Source organism: Drosophila willistoni (genome assembly GCF_018902025.1).
Source record: "Drosophila willistoni isolate 14030-0811.24 chromosome 2R unlocalized genomic scaffold, UCI_dwil_1.1 Seg167, whole genome shotgun sequence".
Classification (NCBI taxonomy): Eukaryota; Metazoa; Arthropoda; class Insecta; order Diptera; family Drosophilidae; genus Drosophila; species Drosophila willistoni.
Window position 1 is genome coordinate 22,820,176 of NW_025814050.1, and position 26,141 is coordinate 22,846,316.

The 26,141-nt window shown below is 36.9% G+C and overlaps 2 protein-coding genes across 3 annotated transcripts in view; one reads left to right on the forward strand and one right to left on the reverse strand.

Annotated features, from left to right (window-relative positions):
- The window catches only part of LOC6651862, a 167,669-nt gene that overhangs the window by 105,884 nt on the left and 35,644 nt on the right, over positions 1-26,141 (reverse strand). Inside the window, exon 2 of the mRNA XM_023180904.2 lies at positions 22,158-22,201. The gene's annotated coding sequence lies outside the window, so the exon portion shown is untranslated. The remainder of the gene's footprint in view (positions 1-22,157; positions 22,202-26,141) is intronic.
- LOC6651863 (cGMP-dependent protein kinase 1) lies at positions 600-14,677 on the forward strand. Of its 2 annotated transcripts, XM_002074202.3 has the most exons (11): positions 600-1,028; positions 3,532-4,178; positions 9,117-9,188; positions 9,529-10,509; positions 12,207-12,379; positions 12,467-12,750; positions 12,819-12,988; positions 13,041-13,279; positions 13,340-13,663; positions 13,735-13,966; positions 14,032-14,677. In XM_002074202.3, the coding sequence occupies exons 2-11, from the start codon at positions 4,074-4,076 to the stop codon at positions 14,545-14,547; spliced, it is 3,096 nt and encodes a 1,031-aa protein (XP_002074238.2). In that variant the 5' UTR covers positions 600-1,028; positions 3,532-4,073; the 3' UTR covers positions 14,548-14,677. The 2 variants fall into 2 exon arrangements, with proteins under 2 accessions (XP_002074238.2, XP_046866418.1); XM_047010462.1 differs by lacking the exon at positions 600-1,028 and having other exon boundaries at positions 10,078-10,509.

Here is a 26,141-nt window from a genome sequence, read left to right on the forward strand (position 1 = left end):
TATAATACGGGAAATCACCTGTTTTAGGCGTGCAAATCGAATTGGCCAATATAGTACTAAATAAATTCGATACATTTAATGAATACGTCATGGAATAGTATGTGAATTCAAAAGTTTGTAGGAGAATTTCTCATTCATTTTCTCATAATTTTCAAATGATAAAAAATAAATGGAGTAATAATATTAATACATAGAATGTGTGTTTATATTGTTGGGAAAAACTCAGTTCAATTGAGGTTTGTGAAAAATCAAGACTTAATTTAATCAAGTGAGAGCTGATAACACTAGTGAAAATTGTCATTGTAAAGAAAAAGAAACTGAAAACTCCCGTCTTGAGTTCCAAACAATGACGCCTTGCCTGCCCCACACTTTGGCCGTAGATAAGAAGAGTTAGGCGGGCACTTCAACTGATACCGATAACCATACAACCATACAGAAACACACACTCACACACACCCACACACACACACCGATATAGCCAGACACTTGTTCTGCCAGCGTTAACGTTGCCGCATGCCGCTTGCCGAGCAAATTGCCAATTTAAATTGGCCGCGTTAAATTAGTCGAGTTATCAGCTTCCACGGCGAAACACAGGTGTACGGGAAGTGCGCTACGGATCGGAACCAACCAATATCATTCAGTGCATCATCATAACAATCTTGCTGTGATTCAGTTGCAAATTGCTTTGATTTCCTAGTGTAACCGATCACCGTTTTGCAAATGGAACGGAAATCGTAACGTGCTCAAAAAATATGATAATTCCGTTTCAAGTTAATTTTTTCTTACAAAACGGAAATGGCACGTCAAATTGTTTGCATAATAATTGTATGATTGTGATTGGTTTCGCATTTCGTTGCTGTTGTTGTTGTTGTTGTTACTGTGGTTGATGGTGGTTCGGTGGTTCAGTGGCGGTTCGTACTCAGTTCACTGGCTAATGGTTTCATGCTCGGTTCGCGTGTGTGGTGCTTTAAGTGATTTGTTGTTAAAAAGTGAAAAGCATTAGCCATTATCAGTGCAGGGGGCGATTGGTATGTTATGGCATTGGCATTAACTGAATCACCCGAATAATGTGTATGAGCAAATTAGTGAAAGTCACTATCAATTTAACGATTGTCCAATATTTGAACTATATTCTAATTTAAGCCACTGTGAAAAATGAACGGTAGGGAAATTGCCTTGGGCCATTCTTTCATACTGTGATATCTAATCAGACGACATTAAAACCATTTCGTAGAAAAACAAATGAAAAGAATGAATAAAACTCGAGTGTTTGATATTCTTTACTGATATTTATATGTAGGTACATTTGTATGTCCTCATATATCGGAATACCATACATTCTGTCATTAGGTTGATTAAAAGTAACTGATGACATTCGATTTGTTGTAATTTCCACACACATGAAATTAAGTTTCTTCAGTAATACTTTAATCAAATATATATCATAGATAGGGTCTGTTTATAGACGTTTTCCTATTGAAATATTTATTTCATAAAATTTCACATTGCTTCACGGTGCTTATCAAAAGGCACATTTCCTTGAAAAATACCCATAAAATACTAAAACGATCAATGAATTGAGTAACTGCAGCTAAAAACAAAGTACGAATTATGACAGTTTCATAAACAGAGTGATTATTATTGTTGTAAAACGAAATCAAAACCAATCAACTAAAGTCACAATCATCATTATTATACTGCTCCTATTCTTAGCCATTCTTTGCACAAATTGCAAAAGACAGAGAAACAATGCAACACACAGTGAAATAAGCGAAGAGTCAAGAAAAACAGACAAATTTTTCAATACCCTTTCATTAGGATCGTCAGAGAATAAACTATCCACTATCAACAAGACAAAACGATTTCTTTTCATACTGTGTCCAAAGAGTAAATGAATTTTCCGTTTCTATTGCATACTTTTGGGTACATTTGTTCTTTATCTTCATCTTTCTCCGATCGCCTACTACCCAGCTAAAATTTGACTACTTTTCGCATTAACTAATCTACTTTTTGAAAGGGTATATAGAAAAAGTTTCTCTGATAACTGGCTACGAAATGTCAATAAATTAATATAAATGAGTGACTCGTGACTTGCCGGGCTCTCTCTTGTTTTTGTTTGTATTGTTGTTGCTTTTTTTTTTTGCAATTTTTCAAAGCGAATCAAACAGAAGTGGAGGGAAAACATTGTATTTGAATTTTTCACATTTGCCTCTATTTATGATTCGTTATAGACAATATTGCCTTTTGATCTTATCTAGATATGCAGTGGAAAAAAAAATAGCACAAAATTTGAAAACTGATAAAAAGCTAAAGTTAAAAAAAGTTGGTCTACCTTTAACTCTGGCATAGACATGGGGATACCCTGTGTTTTTATAATTATTTTGAATAGAATTTCCTTGGCTTAACATTGGCTAACTATATAGAATTCGTTTTGTTTTGAAGACTGTTTGCTTTCGAGGTCTTTCTGCCCTTTGACTAGACTAGCATAAAGACATTAATGCTAATTATGGAAATAATCTTTCTTACATAAAAAATTAGGACAACTGAGAGCACAGGGTATAGAGTGGAGGAAGCGACAAGTTGAAGACAGCTAATTGGCAACGGGTCGAGGCTTTGATTACGTTTCAAGGCATTTACCCTAAAGCTTTTGACCAAACAATGAAAAGCCCCCCGCATAAATAGAAAACAATTAAGCATTTCACAAAACGATAAGAGATAAACGATAAAAAGGCGAAATTCTAAAAGGCACCCAACAGTCACCACCAAGCAAACTGACTGATGAGTCATCCAAACTTAGTTTTTTTTTCGTTAGAAATTCACGCTGTGAATAATTAGTCTAAACAAAATTCAGACTTTTGAGTTAGAACTGGAGAAAGTTTTTCTTTGTATCAGATGCAAAGGAAATTTTCATTTCAAATTTGCTGGTAGTTTAGGCAAAGTTCAATTGACCAACATGAAATTAAATTGCTTTTGAAGTTTTAGTTTAAATAATTTTTCAACTTTTGTTAAACCTTGACCATGAAATATATATTTGTCAAAAATGTTGTCTCTGAAATGGAGTGCAATTTTCTATTTTATTTACTCAAGTGTGAATTGAAAAGTTTGTTTATTTAGCTTTTTAAATAAATGTAGACTTTTGATTTGGCGGAATAGAAATTCTATAGAAAGTGTTAAATTGGTTAAATGTTTGTTAAACGATTGAAGCGTAAAGTTTAAAATATATTAAAATATATTTATAGTTACAGTTTTAAAGCTTTATGATGAGATATATTTCTACCCCTTAATGAGACATCTTTTAAATGAGAAATATTGAGAATGGATTTAAATAAAGTTTAAGTAAATTGCTTACAACATTAGATTTATTTATTTTCATTAGGTCAGTTCTCAAGTGAAAGAAATAATAGTCAAATGTCACTATTCAATAAAGAGTTTTAAACCTCAATCCATTCACAAGATTTCTTTAATTTTACGGCTCAACACTCACTAACAAACACAAACAAATTTGCCATAAATCTAATCAATTTGAAAAAGAAATACAAAACGATAAGTGGCCAAGGTAACAAGCAATCGAAATTGCCGATAACTCAGTATATATACATATATAACCGCTCTATGTGGATAGAGTGACAAATTGAAATATATTTAAATAGTGCAACAAAAATAACGAAATACAAACAAAACAACATACAAACTGGATCGAGAATGGGGCTATCAAATATACAATTTAATCGAAAGAAGGCCACAGCAATTGCAACCGAAGAGTCAACAAATTTATAATACTCCAATTAAATCACGCTTGGGTCATAAATCACAGATATGTACGTACACATACATGTATATGGTTGGTGTAATCAAATTGTTTAACCCGCTGCGGTAACACCCTGCGAGATGTGAGATAAAAAATGCATAAATATATATACATATATAGTGTATAGTGTACAACTAAACAACAAATAGCAGACACAACAAACGTTGACTCTCTAACCACACCTACACACACCTGTATATATCTACACACATATATACAAACGATCCACAATTCCCCGATTCCCGGCAGTTCACGTAGAGCAAACATGGCCTGCTTTCCTCGCCTGTTCCATCATCGGAGTAAAAACAAATTTACGCCCGCCCAAGATGGGAACACCGACACGATACTCAATACCCAAGATAGTCCCGTGGTGAGTTTTACTCTTTCTCTCTCTCTGCTCTTATCTCTATAATAACATATATACACACATATATACATATATTTTCTACCTTTTTATTGTTATCTTTCCCTCTCTCACTCTCTTTTGCTCTCTGATAAGCCGCTACTGATAAGTTGATTAAGTGTTTAATTAAGTTAATCGGAGGGCGCAAGAAAATGCCATAAATAATGTATAAACAAAAGGTAAAAAAATAACAACAACAAATACAGAAACATTTGCAGCGAAATCCTATGGACTAGTTATCATCGTTTTGCCTGTCCATCATGCTCAACATTCACAATTCTTATCAAAAATTAGCAACAGCATTGAAACAAGTAAATCAAAACAGTTGGATAATGTACCACAAAGCACAATCAGTATTCCATTTCCCATAAAAATCACAAAAATTTGGCATAATAATACTCCTGTCAATAATAAATGGTTCAAGTCTTAAAAAGGATATGTATGATAATTGAGTTCGGATTGAAGGAAAAGTCTTTGTCAAGCGAGTTGAAAATAAATCAATGACCCAACATCAATATAGTCATTCTCACTTTTTCTCATTATCTCCCTTCGCTTTTTGCTTTCATTTAGTTTAAGATTAATATTCAAGTAGTTAGTAATTTAGTTCTCCAAATAGTTCTATACAGGCAATCGGATGATGTTTCAGTTGTCGGTCTCCTTAATCCCTGACATGAACAAACATTGTTTGTTATTTTTTAATTGACCAAAGACTTATACCTAAATAAACATTAAATTCTTTTTTAATTATTCACTGTTTAATCAACAAAACTCCCTTTCTAAAACAAACACTTTGAGAAACATATATGTTTTCATTCACAATATTCTAGTCGACTTTTTCGTCTATTCCTGATTTAGGTCGTAAGATAATGTATAATCATATCTACATATATTATATATGATGTGATTTCATGTGGCCTCTTGAATATGCCAACACTTTCTACTAGGATCATATTTATATATTTTTTTTTTGGTTTTTATCAATTGCCGGCGCTAAAAAAAAAACAAATTCAATTTAAAATTTCTTTTTTGATTTGCCAAATAAGTAACTCCGAGAGGCCGATAATAATGTGAAGTGGCGGCTACGATGTCACAGTGTACTTACGGGTTTTAAGTATTTAGATTAAATTCTGAAGCGCCAATAATTGCGGACGTGTTGACCAGGCGCTGTGACGTCTGTATGGAGTCAATGCAGATAATTTATTGGAAAGTGATTAAATAGTTTTAAACTACTCTAACTCCAATAATATCAAGCTAATACCTACTTATAAATAGGTGATGCTATGACATTCAGTTTGGAATTCGCTTTCTATAAGATTGGTAAAGTACTTTTTGTTGTTGTTTTTCTTTCATGGCACGTCATCAACATAAAAAGGAACCCTCTACTTTTGTGATTAGATATGCAAAAATATGATAAGCTTGCATATAAATAGATGTGGGTGGATGCGAAGCGTATAAAAGTATATCTATATCTAATACGAGACATAAGAATCTCATGCATAAATCTAAAAGAAAGAATATGTGCAGCTGAAGCAAATGATGTATAAATATGCACAATCCGTAAGATGCGTAGCCATCTATAGATACAACTGTCTGTCTCTGCCTCTGTCCCTGTCTATCTATCTATCTGTCTGTCTATCTATCTGTCTTTCAGTTTGCCACGGTTTGGGCGATGCCTGTGGGGGGTGTTTGCCATACTTTTGAACGTGATTGCACGTAAAAGTCGCATGTTGTAAGACAAAATAACTGCAAGGCGTTGACAAAAGTCAAAAAGGCGTTAAACAAACAATACCCTAAGGATAGGAAATATGCATGGCATTTGCCAGGCGAAAATTTAACAAAAATTTAAGGACCTTGTGCGTGGGTGTGTGTGTGGGAACCCTTTCCCAAATCCAGCGATTAAGTCATTCAAAATTGTAACGACAATTCGAGGCATTTTAAGCGGCTTTGCCACCGGTATTATCAGACGACGAAGCCATTTTTGGAGGCTTCCGTGGGAAAACGGAAAACCTGTCAAAATGTCGTCGTCGTTTAGGTCGATTAGCATATCAAAGCAGAGCCAAACCACGCGTCCTGCATATTGACACATGTTTATTTATGCGGTGACGACACTTGAAAAGGTTTGAATATTTTATTTCACTTTTTTTATTTTTGCCCGCATGCCAATTGAGAGATAAGATGTGAAGACTGTTTCCACAACGAAACCAACCAAAGAAAACCCCCCTTAAAAAAAAAAACAATAAATAACTAAACATTGAAATGAAACTTTAAGTTGGCCAAATCAACATCATCATCATCATCATCATCATCGTCATCAGAACCTACCACAATTCCAAAGCCATGACAAGGTCACCCTAATTGCTATGTGCTCATGTGTCTGTGTGTGTGTGTTTGTGTGTGCGGGTGAGAGTAGATAAAACTTTGTACGTCAATTAAACGGAAAATGACGTAGTTGAATAAGATTCTATGGAGTACCTAAATAACGAAACCATTCAACCATTTTCCAAGTTCTTTATTTTCCACTTATTTTATTTTCTTTGTGTACAAAACTTTTGCCAAAAATAAAACTTGAACAATTAAATACGTGCGATTGTTTGCCAGTTATTTGCCATTATCGCATTTTCTTCCTGAAATGCAATTGTACGATATTCTGAAAAATAAATATTAGTATCTGCCAATGTTCTTTATCAATTGGCCATTCTATTTGCACAGACAATAAAGTAACGAGATACTTGGGTAAACAATCTTTAACAACATGAAATATCGAATAATGAATTCACTTTGTAATTTGAGAATTATTACTATTCATTAGTTGAAGATATCAAAATTGACTTGAAAATTTTCTTCGAATTTCGAATTTTATGTTCGTATCAACAGTAGCCTTAGATATATAGAGAGCAATTGTCTCCCAATAAGGGATTGGGTTCTATTTTAATGGCCAGCAAATTCGTTAAAAATAGATTTTTATTATTTACCTACTATTTCTAACTTTATATATAAGCCAGATCCAGCCAGACTCATAATATTTCCAAATCTTTTTTCACTGTTTGTTGACTATAAAAGACTGTAGGAATCATAAAGATATAGCTGAGAGCTATAGAGCCTTTAGCTGCATAGCCAGTGAATGAATTCACTGTACTACAGGGTATCAAATTACACAACTAGTTAACTGTATCAACAATATTCTCTTATTTATTATTTTGCAAACAACATGCGCGAACAAATAAAGACAAACAGAAGACGCGAAAAAGTTGCCACAACCGCTGATAAAGTAGGTGACCAAGGCGAAGGCCAAAGTTAAACAAGACCGAATCTATTTTAAGATATACAAATGCTGTGCTACTCGACTGACTCATCCCGTAAACCATTCGACTTTAAGGCTATCCCGTAAATAATTCAATCAAAAGCTAAAGTAACCACTTTTTAGACGTGTCAAAATTGTGATAACCGATAACCGACGACATGCATACAAACAGATTTATAACATTTAAAGCTCGTGTTGAGCCTATCAATCTGCTATGGCTGCCAAGCTTCTTTCACACAAGTAAATCCTCAAATGCCAAATAATGAAAAGCATTGGAAAGCCCCGAAAGCGATTTGTATGAGTCACACAGAGCCACAGCAAATGACAGTCGAGCTCAGAAAAGTATGGAAAAAGTATGGAAAGTATAGTTTAATGCGAATACAATGCGGGGCAAGTAAAGCGTTACGTATTTATAAGATACAATGGAAATGCTGTCTTGTTGCCATTATTCCACATCACTGAATGGAATAGGAGGAGGGGGGCGGATAAGCCCAGGCAAACTGTGAACTGAGCCCCCCTGGATGCTGGTATGGGCATACTAACAGGGAACAAGAGTGCCCACATTAAACCGAAGGGCTCCCCATTTATCAGCAGTGTCAGCAACAGTATGGGATTGATTTCAAAAGCGGGATTGCAGGAGAGCACCAGCTGAAGGAGGCCAAGCACCTTTTTTTTTATTTCAGGATTTCTCGTTTTATTCCGTTTGTTGCCTTTTGCAGTTGTTGCGTCATTTTTAGCCTTATCACCCTGCATATGCTTCTTGTTTGCTGACACCTGTTGACGCAAAAGCAAATTTGATTTGCTAAGCCCCCCTCTGAGTTTATTTATGTGTTAATATATTACATATAAACTGAGATAATAAGGAAACAATTTTTATTGTATTTGCATTTGTTTTGTTTAATATTGTGCGTAGAAGAATATATCGAATATCTTGTAAACAAGTCGAAACAATGCTAAGTGAATATTAAAGCGTTATAATTAGTCGTATTAGTAAGCTCGTTTGCTTGTGTCTGTGTATAAAAATCGTTTGAACTATCTAATCGACGTCAAATCAAAGCAATGTCTAATATAAAGACTTTCTGCATATTCACTATGTTATAGCATATCGGTTATCTATTCCTAGATATCTAACTGTTTTGTAAAATTTATAATCTATTCGGCCTAATTATATCTTTAAATTGATGATGAAATTTTATATTACTATTACAGTATAGTTAATTAGTTGTTATATTAGTGTCGTTTATTTGAATAGCTTTTCATTAAAGTACTAGGAAAATATGTCTTTAATATGAATCATCGTCTTTAATATGAATATCGTGTTTTATCAAAAATGAAGCAATCAGACATTGGTTATTTTCCGACGCTTTATACCTTTCACCTGATGACTTCACCTACTTTATAGACAAAAGTCAATTCAAATAAGTTATTGTCTAGGAACCCATTCAATATTTGTATACCTGTTTTTGATCTACTCAATTATATTTATAAATGAATTAGCACTTAATTATATTTTATTAAGTATTTTAATGCAATTGTAATTTTTACAATACAATCCAATATTTATCTTAAATTCTCACATTGTTCTCTCTCTTTTACCATTTTAGCAAATTGGCCTTTACATACGACGGGATGAGACACCGTTATATTCGCCCATTTTGACGCCCAGTACCAGTGAGGTGAGCTTAAAGACTTTCTCTTTAGTATATGTTAGGTGAAAAAGGCTTTTGACCAGTTTGTGATTGTCTTTGAAAAACTCTATTAATATTTGTACACATGTTTCCCTATACTTTTTAATGAATCGATGATGACAACAACACTTGTAAATATGTTCCAAACAACAACAAAAACAACTGGCACACTCCAATCTACTCTATTACACTAAACTACTACCACTCTACTCCACCAAACACTTGACAACAAACACCACCAAAAATTTGCACCACTTTGTTTGTCTTGGTGAATGTTTTGTGTGGTCGCTTTTGCTCCGTACTGTTCCGTGCCCTTCTGGGCCATTAGGCTCAACTGCAACGCCTAAAACAACAATCAACAAGCCACGCCTCCTCATCTTCCGCCTCATCGTCACCCACACTTCCCGAGGCTGTGCCCCAAAACGGCAGCCCGCAGACGACGACGACCACACAGACAAAGAAGTTTCGCTCGAACAAGAGTAAGCTGAGAGAGCGGACGGAGCAGACGTCGACCACGACGACGACGACGACAAATGGCCAGCGGGAGGAGCAGACAGCGGTGTCTGTCAATGGCAATGCAATTAATGTCACACGTTCCAATTCAAAACTAAGACCAGTCAAAGAACGTCGCCCAACAGCTTTGCCCACAGAAGCGCCCCAAGTAAATGTGGAAACTGCTGACTCCGATACGGAAGCGGACGCGGAGGCGGAGGCGGGGGCGGAGGAGGATGTTGTCGATGGCATGTCAAAGCTCAAAGTGAATGTGAATGGCATAATTGATGAGAGCGTCTATGCTGACGATGACGTCACAACTCCAGCATCAACAACATCATCGTCATTGCAGGCAAATGTAAAGTTTTTCATTGGTCATACACAGGATCTAAACACAGACCAGACAGATGACACTTTGTCCTGGCAAAGCAGCGATGCGAACAACAACAACAGCAGCAGCAAAAGCAAACTGGCAAATGGCACATTGCCACAAGATTCCCTGGGACTGGGGCTGGGACTGGGACAACAACATGGACTACTCGCTCCACCTTCACCGCTGAAAAGCTCCAACTCCAGTGTGTCACTCAATTATCAGGCAAAGTGCAATGGTGGCCAGACATCAGCAGCAACCAGTCCCAACCTGGCGCATAACCAACGACGACGTGTGTCCACAATGCCCGATATTAACATACCACCAGCGCCGCCACTGCCAGCAGAGCTTCTTGTACCCGGAACTCCTCTTCACTTGCGCAAGAAACGAAGCGCCGAACAACGCCGCCAACAACAGGCAGATGCATCGAATGCCTCGAATAGCCAAGTAAGTAAAGGAGTTGGGTTTTAGGGGGGGAGGGGCTTCGTCTATTCGATTTTGTGGCTACATGGCTCGTTTCCATACCAGCCAGCAGAAGGATGTTGACTTTTTCACGTCATTGACATAGAGATGGGCGTGGCTCATGCTGGCTCTTGTCCTTAAAGGGTGTTTGGCATTTGTAATTGACTTGACTTTGATCAATTTAGTTTAGTTCTTGAAATTTCTATATTGACTTGATTTATTCATTATGATTAGTCCAACTCGTGCCAGTCACTGATGATAAGCAAATAATCATTTAATCAAAATAAAGATTAATTTGGCTAAAGGGTTAACTAAAGCTGAGTAAGGTGTTAAAGAGTGTCTACAGAATGACATTATTCAGCAATTTTTTGTTGGCGAATTAAAGATTTTACAAGGCACTGAAAGTCAAGTCATTTCCCAAGAGATTGACTACGCCCAGTCGGCTCAGTGGTGTCGCGGAGCAATTGTGATTAAATATTTACTCCCCCAGCCACCTGCCCCACCTGCCCCCACCGTCTGCACACTGACGAAAATGTTGCTATTTCCTGTCAGGATCAAGACAGGCCAAACTATCATCTCAGGTAGAAGAGGCACGCACGAGCAGGACTAAGGATGTGGCAAAGTGGTGGGGAAGAATGTCTAACAAGACGCTGCATCAGCTGAAATTTCTGTTCTATGGCCCGGCTAAATTCGCCAGCTCAGCAACAGTTACGATTTGCCCCTTCGCATAATAGAAGGGGCCGGGCAATGCTCACAGACTGACAATGAAGGTCACTTAGAGAACATGGCAACTGCTCAAGAGCTGAAGGACCGAGAGTCCGAAAAAGATACGAGCAGGAGTATGTACATACAGCCGCAACAGCTTGATTTTGTGTGGGACGAAAGTTTTAGTTCATGTCTGTTGGTAAACAATTAACATTTCCCTTATAATTAGGTAAGGCTAGGCTAAAGTTGGTTATGCATGTGAAAAGAGAGAGAGAATAGGAAGGAACAACTGCTTTTCAGTATATATTTCATAGTGTCTACTCATTGGGATGATGTGTGACTCAACAGGCCACTCGACCTGCCTGTCTATTCGTCTAACTGAATATAATTTCTATTTTTGGTACAGGGTATCTTGTAGTCGCCTTTGCAGAGTTTAGCAACTTTCTCATTCTGCTGTGGATTATGTAATTTGCAATAAGCGCTTTATTAATGCCAAAAAACAAAAGCTAAAACAGGGCTGGGAATGTTTATCAAGGGAAATTTAATAGGAAGCAAAGATATGATAGAGAATAAAAAGGCTTCATTTTGCTTAATTAAGGAAGCGATGTAATACATGTATGAACAATGATTTCCTTGGCGTGGACTGCAAACAAAACAAAACTTTATGCAGAATAAATAAAATGCTTGGAAAAAAAAAACCTTAGGATGATTTTGTAGATTATAGATTTATAACTCATGTGGAATAGTCCATTATAAAGCAACACAACGACCTAAATTTCAATTTTGCCTAAAAGTATGCATTACTATAATTATGGGTCACAAAGATTTGGCTAACGTTTGGTTTTCTATTCTTCTGCCAATGTCAACCGTATTTATCTGACCATTAAAACATTGTCCTGACCAAATGAAAACAAACAACTAAATAACGTGTGCTTTTTCTTTTCTTTGTAATTTTTTTCTGCAACTACATCAATTAGGATCAAATTCCCACACAAGAAAGAAAACGGAGCACCAGCAGCAGTGAAAGGAGAGACAGTTCAAGCTCCACAACGACAAAAGTTCATCGTGTGGATGGAGGTATCATCTATGCGCGACCGAATTTGCCCGTGCAAAAGGACATTGAAATCGAATTTAATGCAAAGGATGAAGCGTAAGTGAAGGGGCAACGATGCCGAAACGAAAAACAAACAATTCTTGTTGATTAACCCAAAAACCGAATCCGAATACTGTTACACAGCTCACGCAATCTCATACACAAGGCCATCGAACGCAATGATTTCCTTAATAATCTTATGGACAAGGAACGCAAAGAGATGGTTATCAATGCCATGGCGCCGGCTAGCTACAAGAAGAATAGTTATATCATTCACGAGCATGAGGAGGGCTCCGAGATATATGTATCAGCGGAGGGTCAATACGATGTGATACGAGCCGGACAGAATATTGGCAATTTCGGACCAGCCACCGTCTTCGGTGAATTAGCCATACTCTACAATGCGCCCAGACAGGCCACCATCAAGGGTGAGCGAGAAGTTTTGTCAATTCAAAACCAAATCGTTTACCATATCAATTCCTATTCAATTTTTTAGCTGCAACGGATGCACAAGTGTGGAAAATAGCACGTGAAACTTTTCGAGCTATTATGCAAATTTCTGGCTCACGGGAAAGGGAAGAGAATTTGCAATTTTTACGTTCTGCTCCATTCTTACAGGAACTGGACGACAACTTGCTTAACAAAGTTGTGGATCTTTTGCAAAGAGTAAATTGATTATCGAATCCGAAACAATCAGAAACTAATTTCTTTCGTTTAGAAATTCTACGAGACTGACAAATGTATTGTACGAGAGGGAGAATTGGGCAATGAATTCTACATCATACGCTGCGGTACAGTCACCATTAAGAAGAAGGACGAAAACAAAGTCGAACAGATTGTGGCGAAACGCAAACGTGGCGATTATTTTGGCGAGCAGGCTTTAATGAATGCCGATGTAAGACAGGCCAGCGTCTACGCAGACGCCCCTGGCACGGAGGTTCTTAAACTGGACAGAGAGTAAGTTACATTAGACAGGGTATCCTTATGGAAAATTATATATCCTTTTGCATTCTCTAGAGCCTTCATTAGCTATTTGGGTACGATTAGGCAACTGCAAGAGAAACCCAACGAACGAAATGATTCTCAAGGACGTTCGAGTAACAAAAGTGCTGAATTCGATAATGAATATGCACAGATTGCCATCTCAGACCTAAAGAAGATAGCCACATTGGGTGCTGGGGCCTTTGGTCGAGTGGATTTGGTTACCCATGGACAGCGTCAACAAGTCTTTGCCCTTAAGATTATCAAAAAGATCGAGGTGGTCAAGCAGGATCAAATCGAGCATGTATATAATGAGAAAAATGTCATGATCAAGTGTCGGGATTCACCTTTTATAGTGCAGTGAGTAGACTAAAACAAATCTCTAGTTAGTTAGTCTCTAAGCTCTTCGGTCTTTCTATTTCCCATTACAGACTCTATCGCACGTATCGCAATGATAAATTTGTATATTTCCTTATGGAAGCCTGCATGGGTGGCGATGTGTGGACGGTCATGTCTAAGCGTCAATATTTTGATGAGAAAACTGCCAAATTTATTGCCGGCTGTGTGGTGGAAGCATTTGATTTTCTGCATTCGCACAATTTCATCTACAGGGATCTGAAGCCGGAGAATTTAATGCTAGGCACAGATGGCTATTGCAAGCTGGTAAGAACTGAGAAACTCCAAAACTCGGATAATCTCATACTCACCTTTGTGGACTTTGTTCTTAGGTGGACTTTGGTTTCGCCAAGTATGTTAGACCCAATGAGAAGACAAATACTTTTGCTGGCACTCCCGAGTATGTGGCACCTGAGATCATTTTGGATCGTGGTCATGATCGCTCTGTGGACTACTGGGCTTTAGGTATACTAATCTATGAACTTTTGGTGGGCAAGACACCCTTTCGGGGTGTCAATCAGATCAAAATCTATCAGCAAATTCTGAGTGGCATTGATGTGATTCACATGCCCGGACGTATACCAAAACCAGCTCAGAATTTGGTTAGACATTTGTGCAAACAATTGCCGGCCGAACGTTTGGGTTATCAACGCAAAGGAATTGCCGATATCAAGAAGCACAATTGGTTCGATAGTTTAGATTGGCAGCGTCTGAAGCTGAAACAATTGACATCGCCCATCAAGAGAGCCCTGAAGAGTGCCACCGACTTGCAGTATTTCGGGCCCTCTGGGGTAGAGAATGATTATGAACCGCCCGAGGAGCTTAGCGGTTGGGATAAGGACTTTTAGGACTAGAATATTGAGTGAATTTAATGATATTGAATTATACATGTACATACATACGTAGTTAAACATTATGAACCGAATATGTTAATAACTTAATAACTTGTTTAATAAATTGATATTATTTTTAAGTAAACATTTGCGACTGGAAGCCATTCAATCATCTGGCTCAATTAGAACCACAAACTTGTTTTGCTAGCTTTTCGCGCAAACACTGAAAAATAAACAAACATTTTCAATTAAGCTTTTGCTCAGTGAGCATTTCCACTTGACTCTGCGTTTGGCAAATGCAATTTTCCCATCTTCTCATCTGCCTCCCCGACGAAACCCCTTTTTAAGAATCGACAAAGTTGCAAAGGATGCCAATACGTTTCGCTTTAAACAGGTTGAAGCACGTAAAAATGTAGGCAACTACATTAAATTCGCAAACGCAGAGGCGTAGCAAAAGGGGTTTGCTCTAAAAACTTGGGTGGCTTTATCAAATTTAAACGAAGCTTAGAGAGAAATGTTTAATCACCCTTTACTTTTATGTTTAGTCTATTTATTCTTGCCGAATTCCACCTTGCATTCAGTCGCCTCCCCTTTGAATCTCCACCCATGTGTGCATAAGTTGATGAAGTTTATCTATTTTGCTGCATCTGCAGTGTAAACTCAGACCAGGCGGGGCAACCTGTCGACATCTTATTGTCTGTTCAGTCTCAGTCTTGTTCTTAGTTTGTCTTGCAGTTTGTGCAAACAAAAGAGCTTCTCATGTCTTTGTCGTCGTCGTCCTCATCGTTGTCGTTGCCGTTGCCGACGTTGTCATCATCATCATCATTATTAGACCGACAGTCGTTATTACCCACATGCGAGTGACATTCATTTGTGTATCTCAGAGATACATTTACATTCACATATAATTGCATTCATTGTCTCTGGGTGTGTGTGTGTGTGTGGTTGTGTGTGTGTGTGTGGCTTTGTGCAAACAGTTATAGTTTCAACGTGGGACACACTGAGCTATATGAAAATGACATAAACTTTATTGTTTTTAAATAAAATGCAGCTACTACCACGCCTTCTACCACAGTTGCTGCCACAGCCTTTGGCCAAGGTTGCTTCAGGACCTCTGACAACAAAAGGTCCTCCGTGTGTGCGAGTGTGTGTGTGTGTGTGTAAGTTCGTGTCTGATTGTGTGCATAAAGCATTGTGGTGAGCAAATATGAAACGGAGTCAAGAGCAATTATGTCGACCAAATGATGTCTATTTTCAAATGAGACGAGATGTAGACATTCTCTAATCCAAAGGCGGATGTTCATTGAGTTTGATGACGTTTCAGTTTGATCTGTGTTCTAGTTAATTAAATCATTAAATATTCTGTAGAGAAAATCATAAAGGAGTATTATATAAGACCATAACGAAACAATGATTTTCCTTATAAGCCGGCTAGTTCTTTTAAAAGTTAGTCTAGTAATATTTATTGTATAAATAATAGACCAATATATATGGATATTAGTTGAAATAGTTGATAACTTGCCAATCAGGCATGGCCCAAAAGTTGAGGGAGATACATAGAGAAAGATTCACAAAATTGAAAGAGTTGATTATCTAATGGCAGACTCTTTTTTTGTGGCATTCAAATATTTCATCAACTTATTTCAATTTCTCCTATAATTCAATAAGATTCAATGTGAGAAGAAATTCAATTCAATTGGCAGACACAAATATTGAAAAGGGAAAAATTGTCCCGAACTTAAACGAGGGCAGAAGAAGGTGAAGCTGAAGCAAACGTGCATGGCGAAAAAGTTTCTTAATCAATAATTTAGCACGAATGGTCGGTCAACGTTGGGCGGTTTTCGCCCTTCGTAGACATTTGCACTCATTTAACAATTTCACGCTTCGTTTAAGAGCCGTAAGAGGCATTGGCTCAACCAGTTGGGGGAATTGCCCTTCATCTCTTTGCCTTTGATTCCAAACGAGAAATGGAATAATTTTTGTTCGTCTTTCGCTTGGTTCTTTGGGTTTCCATTTTTTTTCGCTTCTTTTATTTTTTGAGTCTCAAAGTTTTTAGACAAATAAAAAGGGATTTTGCATGGCTTTCCTTAGTTAACATTAACCCTTTTTTCGCCGGTGGGCGCCTACGGTATGCATGTACTTGGCCTCGTCCTTATCCACATCATAGTCGTCGTCCTGGCTCTCCTCGTCCTTGTCGCCTTTTGTTAGCGGTTGAGCGCGCACAGTTTCCCAACGGAAATGATGACATTTCGTCTAACTTTGTCGCCGCGGTGTGCAGTCGCATAGAAATGTTGAAATGGGAGTGGTAAGGTGTTGCGGTATGGTGTTAGAATGGTTGTTGTTGTTGTTGTTGCTGAATGTCTAAGAAATGGCAGAGCGAGAGAAAGCGAGAGAGGGTTAGCAAGGAAAAATGAAAATTCTCATTTTGCCCTGTGTGACAAGAGCGGAAATGGCTCGAAATGTTCCGTTTCGTTTCGTTGCTGGCATGAAATTGAAATTGAAATTGTGGCCAAATGTTGTCGCCATCATTTTTATTGATTTCCTTTACATACTTCTTGGTTTATTTTCTTTTTATTTCATATTTGGCTGGCAGCGGTAGCGGTTTCCTTTTAGGAAGGAAGGTAGCAAAATGTTATTATCAATTATCATTTATTATTGCTTCATTCCTCTGGTCTCTCGCTCCCCCCCTTTTCCTCTGTCTGTCTGTCTTTCGTTCGCTTCATCGGATACCGTTTACGTTTTCTGAGTCTTTGTTGCCATTTCCTTTCAATTGTTTTCGCTTCTCGGAACATAAGTTATGAGCTGAGTGTTGGATGAATTCAATTTAAGTTGATTAAATGAAAACTTGCAAAGAATATATGGCCATGGTAGGGGAAATCAATGGCTTTGCCATGAAATAGTGTGCCAAAGAATTGAAGTTCTGCTTATCAAATGGGACCCGTACGTTCACAGACAAAAGTCACTCACAACTTTTCCTCCGGCCAAACAAAATCTTTGCCAACAAACTGCCAAAGCGATGTGGACTAACAAGCAATTTACAAGCATTACCAAAGCCAACAACGAGAGAAAAGCAAAGAGCAACAAAATACAGAAGATGAAGGGAAAACAGAGAAAACTTTACTTTGTTATAATTTAAACTCTTGGACAAACGACAAGTACATAGACAACCATGTGGAGGATAGGCCTAATATATGCATAGGCAAGGACATGCTAAAAGCTCTTCAACAACTTTCAATTGCTCATGTCGAGGACCCTTACCAAAAAATCTTCTCCTTTCGCCATGTTCCTTGGCCAAGTGAATGCAAATTTTTCTATGAACTTAAGAACCCGAACAACAAATCGGGCAGCTGCTCCTGCAAGACTACATACAAAAAAATTAGACCCTAATCAATGTGACTATTGTTTACTTTAACTTACAATACCACTCACACAAACACATAAGAAGAGATAGATTCACCCTAAATGTAGGCAACAAAATTCTATGCATATTTATTAAAAGTTTTTGCCTCTGACCCAGAACCTTAGGCCGGAAGCTTTACTATTGAATAAAATTCTGTGAATTTTGTTATCAAAAATCTTGGAAAAATTGTTGTTTGTTATTTTACTGATGAAGGTATTCAGTTCGTTTAGTTTTTTTGGCATAAACAACAGATTTTTAGTGAAGTCTTTTGTTTCTGTATTTATTATAATTAAACCTACCCAACAAGATTAACGTGCATTATAATTAATGAAAAAGTTGACCAAATGTATCATATTTAATTAAATTTTCAAATTCTTATATGTTCTTTAAGCTTATGGAAAAAGTAGAACTTGTCATCCTTAAGTTTGTATTCTTTAATACATTAACGATTCAGAAAACTAATGAGTTAGCCATACTATTTCTACTAATTCTTATGTTAGTTTTTGAATTAGAGACCTAGAATGAGAGACACAGAGAGAGAGAGAGAATCAAATGATTCCAAGCCTAAAAGTCGAACACCTGACCTTTTGCTTGCCAGGAATATTGCAAAATGAACTACATATAAAAGCATTTCTGGCAAAAAACACAAAACTCAATATCAGACTAAATCCTTTAGCTCCACACACACACTCAAATCACCAAACAAATCAGCACCAAAACAGCCACGCCCATTAAATGAGAAGAGGCCAAAATGTTACACCGTTGACCATTTTCAGCAAAACACATACAAATGGTCGCCCTGGGTGCAATTTGAATTTGAGCATTCAATAACGATTTGCACACCAGGACATGAGAGGACATCACTCCACCTCTCCCACCGAACATCCTATCGTGGGAGTTGCTTGCTACGTGCAGTTCAAGCAAATAAGCTTTAAAATTTTTAGCATTAAGAGAGCCCAAACAATGTTTACAAATGTTTGCCAAATGTTGCTAAAAGTTCAACTGGCCTAATTCCATTGGCAATGTGCGTGCGTTTTGCACGTACATATAAAGAGAGAATGAGAACACTTCTTCGGGTGTGTGAGAAAGAGCGAGCGAGATATATATATGTAGAAGAAACTCAATCGCATGTCCTTTTTGCCTACTGCAAAGTCCGATCTAATCAGCTTCGGACCAAAAAAGAAATTGTTAACAATATTGTCTGAAACAGAAGTAGAAAGTTTATTTTTATGTTGAGAAAAAGTTAAATTTGCATATTTTTTGTGTCAGGTTGTTGTCCTTTTTTTCCATTTTGTCCTTACCAAAATGCTGCTGGCCAATTTGCGGACGAGTCGTAGGCGAAGCTGGTGAAGTTGCTATTGAAGAGGCAAAAGGGGGGGTGGAGGGCGGTAGGACCGTGGCCACATAAACACTTCTGTGTTGAATACTATGAATAATTAATGAGCCTTGTCTTCCTCCACTGTCGGCCAAGTTGTTAAAAGTTTAAAGGCAGTCAAAGGATACTCATGTTTGTTTGTTGGTTTTGTACTCCAGCTTCTGTTTATTGTATGCATATGTGTGTGTGTGTGTGTTTGTGGCTCTGTAGGCAATGCAGGACTCAGACAATGGACTCATGCAATATTTGTAAGGCATTTAAGGCCCTTGATAGGCGGGGAGATTTGCGAAAAAAGGACTGAAAATAAAATGGTGTCAATGGCTATGTTAAGAGAAAAGGTAGAAATGGTGCAATGCAAAAAATGCGCTGGATTTCATTGATGCTTAGCCCATAATACCCTTACGCATTGCAGTTGTGTTTGAGCTTTTTTCCCTCGGAATTTATATTCTGCAAAGGGCTTAGTGAAAAGTGTTGAATCCACGAAATCAAATTGTGAAAATAAATGCATTTATTTTTAAAAATCCATTTTCTGAACAATGCCATATTTCAAAACAGTCTTTTTTCTTACAATTAGAGCATTTGCTTAATGTGTTCAGATAATGATCTATAAATGTATAGCTATTGCCTTTTCATATATCTGCATTGTAAAAATTAAGGCATTCCATGTTGCATGAGTCTGACGACCCCTAGAGAAGTCCAATGTGTTAGTCGTTGAGGATAGAACTTTTAAAATGTTCTAGAACTGCATGTGTATCACATTGTGGCTTAACTTTTAACAATCGAATACAGTGTTTTATGTTGACAATTTAAATATTTGCATAATCTAGTGTGGGTGCTGATCTAGCTCCGATGCGACATCGAAGGCTCAATGACAGAATGCGACTCTACACAATAAATGCCAATTCAATGTAGACACAACATAAACACAACGAAAACACTTGTTCCGATATTTATGTTTATATTTATTCAAGTAAAAATCACATTACCACATGCTCGGTACATGCTGTTTCTTGGTTCTCGTTGAAATCAAATTAGGTTATTTTCATGAGCAGCCCAGAAGTATGCAAATATTTGTACAGCACAAACATACCAACAAAACACACACAAAAACATATTATGCGACGTTAAGACTCGAAACATTCCAACCTTTGCGCCACTTGACATGCAGATAAAGAGAAAAAGAGAGAAAGAGAGAGAGAGAGAGAGAGAGAGAGAGAGAGAGCGAGGTGAAGATAGACGTAGTGGGAGAGCCTGGGAAAAAAGGTCGTTAGATTGTTAACAAGTTCATAAAAAGACGCCGTGCCATACAAATGCGAGTGCACACACACACACACACAATTGTAGACAAGGCGCGATGACTACTGGGCGGGGTCTTTCTAAATACTCCGTGTGCCGCGACTTGTAGCGTATTTACAGAGCACTCTTTCCAGAGAGATATTTGTTGGGCCCCAAAAAGTATGCTAACTTTAATAGGGCTAGAATAGATAGAGCAAGGACTTATCCTGCGGCCATGTTAGAGATATTTTTTGCCATATGGGTGGAGGGCCATTGCTTTGATCCAAATTAAAGGATAATTCCTGTAAATGGACAATATTTGCAATGAATGAAAACCAATATAAATCCGCTTAAATGCGACAAAATTGTATTTTCCTCCCCTTTCCACCCCCCACTACCCACCCCTATTGGAATGACCAGCAAAGTGTTTTGTTTGCAGGGCTTATTTAATGCAAAAACACCAAACAATTAAAAGCAATTTGTAACCGCAGTAAAAATCCATTTCCATTTTAATGCAGCCACTCCTATTTTTGTGGTATGCAGAATATTTTGCCGGGGGATGGGGGTGGGAGGCGGCAACGACGGAGTGGGCATGCCTTCAATTCTCAAATAGGCTAAAAAGCATTTGAAATATGTTTAGGCAAATTAATTAAATTCACATAAAATGCTGGGTATTATTAATTATTTGTGAAATTTGCAAAACCTCAAACTTATTAAATTCATGTTTTTGTTTTTTTCCTTTGACCATATTTTGTGATTAATTTAATTTTAATATTTACACTTTTTCATTAGCTCTATATTTTAATTAATTGTTTATTAAAAAACGTAGAATTATGGAAAAAATCATTGTTTGCAATTAAATAACAAGTTGCACTAAAACAAAAGCCAAAAAAAAAAATTTATAATAGGTAATGAATATAAATATTTAAAGAGTCTGATTAATGTTGATTCAAAGATATTCAAATTGTATAAATTGACTGAAATTTATATGCCATATAATCATGATAAAATATTTTGTAAAAACAACCAATATTTAACTACATAATGGTTGTTACAAAACAACAAATAATGGTTGTTTAGGCCATTCCATTAGCTTCAAATGTGTTGAATCATTTCAATAAATAGTTTAGAATAATAAATTCTTTTAATGGTTGATTAGATTTCTAAATGAGGAATCTACATTAAAAGAGTGCAAGTGGAAAATTAAAAGCAAGTATCCTTGTTAAAATTTAAGTATTTAAGAACTGCAATTTCAAAGCTTTTCTATCCAAGTTTGTAGTATTTAACGAACTAAAATTCAAAGTGTAAGCAATGCTAAATGCATTGACTTTTGCATGGAACATAATTTGTTAGTGTAAACCTCAATTTTATTAATTTTTCACTCAGTTTTGTTTTTATCTACTTCGATCCCTTAAATACTAAAAATTATATTTATGTCAGTTAAATTGTGACATTTTAAGTACTTAGATTAAAAATTCTATATATCACTTTATTTGGCTTTATGGCAAGAGTTTTAGAAAAGTTTTCACCTTGTTATTATTTTAAAATAAATTCAAATTTTTACGTCCTACTCACCGTCAATCACTGTAATAAAGAGAACTCTGAATGACTTTTGGCTTCTGCAATTAGAAAAAAAAAAGAACAACATAAGAATGGAAAAGTTTTAATTAAAGAGCAAATATTTATGCAATATTTATTGAAATACACACAGAAGTAATAACAACAAAACAACAGACCCGAAATTGCTGTAAAATATTAAACAATTAAGTGAAACACGGCGGCGCGCACAAGTGTTAATAATTGAAATGCTTGTAACAAAAAAAAAAAGAATATATATATATGTATACGTACATAGAAATCCAAAAGCACCAAGAAAAAAAAAACACAACAAACCGAAATTGTTCGTAGAAAAACTTCTTCAGCAAATAGGCAAGCAAAACTTTTGCCTGTTGGCCAATTAATAATAAATCGCGAGCAAAGTGGCGATGGAGCCAGAGGACTATAGAGAAGGCAACTGGAAATCAAAGTCTGTTGGGTGCCTCAAAATGGGAAGGCAACTAATGACGCGGCTCATATTGAAGTGACCAAAAAAGGCGGCCACGTGTAACAACAAATTAGCGCCACAAAAGAGAGAAACTTGGTAGATAACCCATCGAACCACAGACCCACCGACTCACCCACCCCAAAGTCAAAGGTGGCCAAGACAAAGGTAAAATGTTGCTGAAAAACTTTACCAGCAACAAAACAAAACCAAAAAAGAGAAGAAAAAAAAGGGTCGTGGGATTGTTGTGGGCTTAGCGCTTGATTGAGCGCATCGAAACCCAGATAGGTCTTCCCCCCCCACACTCAGTAGCACCCACCCGCCCTGGTCATCATGGCCTGATAGATAAGGTAAATTTGTGTTTAAGGTGTTGAGGATTGTTAAAGGGAGAAGGGAAAAGTAACTGCCAACAATTTGGTGGCTGCAAATTATGAGTGAACCTTCGTCTTTTTCTATGCTTCATTTGGGTCATGGGTTTTGGGCTTATTTTTAAATTAAATAAAGTTCGTCGGCTTCGGTAGCCAATGAATGAAGAGTTTGCTTGAGCCTAATTGCATAACCGAGTTACTCGGCCATAAAGATTGCCCATCTTGTTGTTGTTGTTGTTGTTGTTACTCTTGTGTTAAAAGGTGGGAATTTATTGAAGAAATGACCTAATAGAAATTAATTGGACCAGCCGTCAAGTGAAAATTGGAATGAACTTTGATGTAGTTACGCCAAAGATGGAAATACAATAAGCGACAATAGAAAGGTTTTACCTAGTTGCACGGTTTAAATAATACACTGAAAATATTTTGATGGAAATATGAATTAAACTTGGAATATGCCTCATTAATTTATCTTTATCTACAATTAGATCGCTTTTTACGGAGATTGAATTGAGAAAAGCATTATTTGTAAAAAGCTTTGATCTATTTGAATGGAAAAAGACACTGAAGAAGGATAAGTAAAGTCCAAATCCCCTTTCAGGGAATGTATTTCCCCTTTTGCCCTTATATCGAATTAAAGAATTTTGTTACTTCAAGAAACGCTTTATAAATTTGATAGACAAATCCATGTACATTTATGAGCTGAATTTTGACCTATTTTTTAAATTTCAACTCCAGTTCTAACTTGAAACTAGCATTTTGGGGATGAAAGTTGTAAAAGACAACTTGCCATAAAGACTTGCCTTTGCATTTTCAAATATTTTCCAATCATTTTCAATTTATCTCTCACTTAAAAAAAGCAAATAACGAAGAGCAAAAAGGAATGGCTAAAAATCCAGCATAAAAATCTAGCACAAAGCTAATCAATCAAAATACAGAATCTGATAATAAGTAGATGGCTTCAGCAACACCCACAAAGAAGTGAGAGAGAAGGAAAGAAAGAGCAAAAATAAATTGACAGGCATCGGTTGTTTGCCCATAACCAGACGACAGCAAATTGATTTTCGACTCGACGAAGATCAAGGTAAGGACTCATTTTTGCAGAAGAAAAAAAAAAAAATAAAGATGGAGAATGGAAAATGAAAATGAGAATACATTTTGACAAGCCTTAGTCAAACGGCAAACGCTGCCTTCAGGCATTGGTCGTATGGATGTTGATGGATTTCCATATTGAATGTGATACGGGGAAAGTGCACAAAAGAAATGCCTTTGAACTATGCAGGCGTATTTCTGACAGTAGCCGCAGGTCGATGAATAAAATTGCTTAATCAATTGTACAACAAAATCTTAATAGCAATTAAATTTTCTAATTGAGTTGCCACTGACATGAAGGAATGCGGCATTGCTGAAGTCTCCTTAGCTTATCAGCAAGAAAACTGAAAAGCAAAAGAGGGAAATTGACTTTGCTGATTTATGAGCAGGCAGGCATCCACAATACATATATATATATATATATATGTATATCTACCTACTTACTTTCCTTTTTGGGCGCATGGCAATGTGGCCTTCACATTCCGTTGACTTTGCTAATAAATTATTGCTCGTGCGCAAAAACTTTGGCCGCATAAAAAATATAGCGCGCCTAAAAGCAGGCAATGCTTTATGTTGCTTATGCGTAAATTGTTTTCCTTTGGTTTTTGCTCCTCCCCCGCCCCCCTCTCGATTGCTATGATTTATACACAATGCACAGCAACTGGCCACGCCCGAGTCATAATTTATGCTTGAGCAAAAGCCAGCCACACATAAAAAACGAACACAAAATAAATTCCACGAATCTCACACTAAAAAAAAAAAATTCATTTAGATAATTAGTGATTTCATTAAATAGACTCACTGTCTTCCATGATAGGATGGTATAACTTTAATTTTGTTAAAGTAAAAAGCAAACTTAAACTCTCATCATGCATTCATATAATGAATGTTGTCGAATAAAAGCCGCACTCACTGCATTCATTCACTTCAGGTCTTAGGCAACAAAATGTTCCAACTTGAAAGGCACAACAGCTTTTATTTGCAAAAGTCGGCTCGTTGGAAGACTTGTCCGTATCTCGCATTTGTGCCAGCTTCTTCTAGTAAGTTGGCATGCATAATTAGAGCAACTCGTCTGCGAAAATGAATAAATTTGCGCCCTGTATACAACTCGCACACACTTGAATTATATGTCACATTTGTATAAGTACACACACACATATAGTAGATAGGAACCAAGGTAGATCCCAGACTTTTATAGCTCTAAACATATGTATGTATGAGATTGAGACTTGTTATTGTCCTTTCCTTTCCTGGACATATAGACACATAGGACTATGAATGCTTAACAAAGGCAGCAGCAGATGTTTCGCCAAAAGGAACTGAATGTTGCCATTGAAATTGACAAAACCGACATAAGTCAAATACTCTATATGCATATCCTTAAATATTCAAATCACTTGACTATAGTATCTATAAAAACAACACTTTTGTACTTACTGCGGTGATTATTCAGACGCTAATATAGTTGAGGGAAGGCTCATGTTTAGTGAGGTGAAATTTGAAAGAGTTTTGGTGGTTCATGCTAAACGGTTTGAGGATACAAACTGCTTTATCCCTAGGCTTTTGTCAATAAGAAATTTTAGAGGAATTTTATTCCAATTTTTGATCAGAGGAGGAAGGAAATGACTCCAGCCAACCAAATTTATAAATTGTTAACTTTTTGCGGTTACTACAAATGGTTTTTTTCTTTCTTGCACTTGGTCTAGCCAAAGTGCCATTAAAATTAGTCAAGAAAAACCACACGATCTGAGCACACAGAAAAGGCAAAATACAAAATATTCACACGTACATAAGCTTGGTGGCATTTAAGACTCTTATGTGCTACAGTTACAGCTTTATATATATATATATGAGATATAAAAATACAAGGACATAGCATGTGTGTATGTATAATTACTTTTTACAACATGCCATAAGCCATGAACATTTTGGTCCTTAGCCGTCATGTGCGAAACCGCAGTTATGGCCATGTTTTTGTTGCTATGTTAGCAGATGCAGTTAGGAGGAGATGGTGGGCGAAGATTTCGGGGTGGGGGGTTGGAGATGATTCCAATGGAT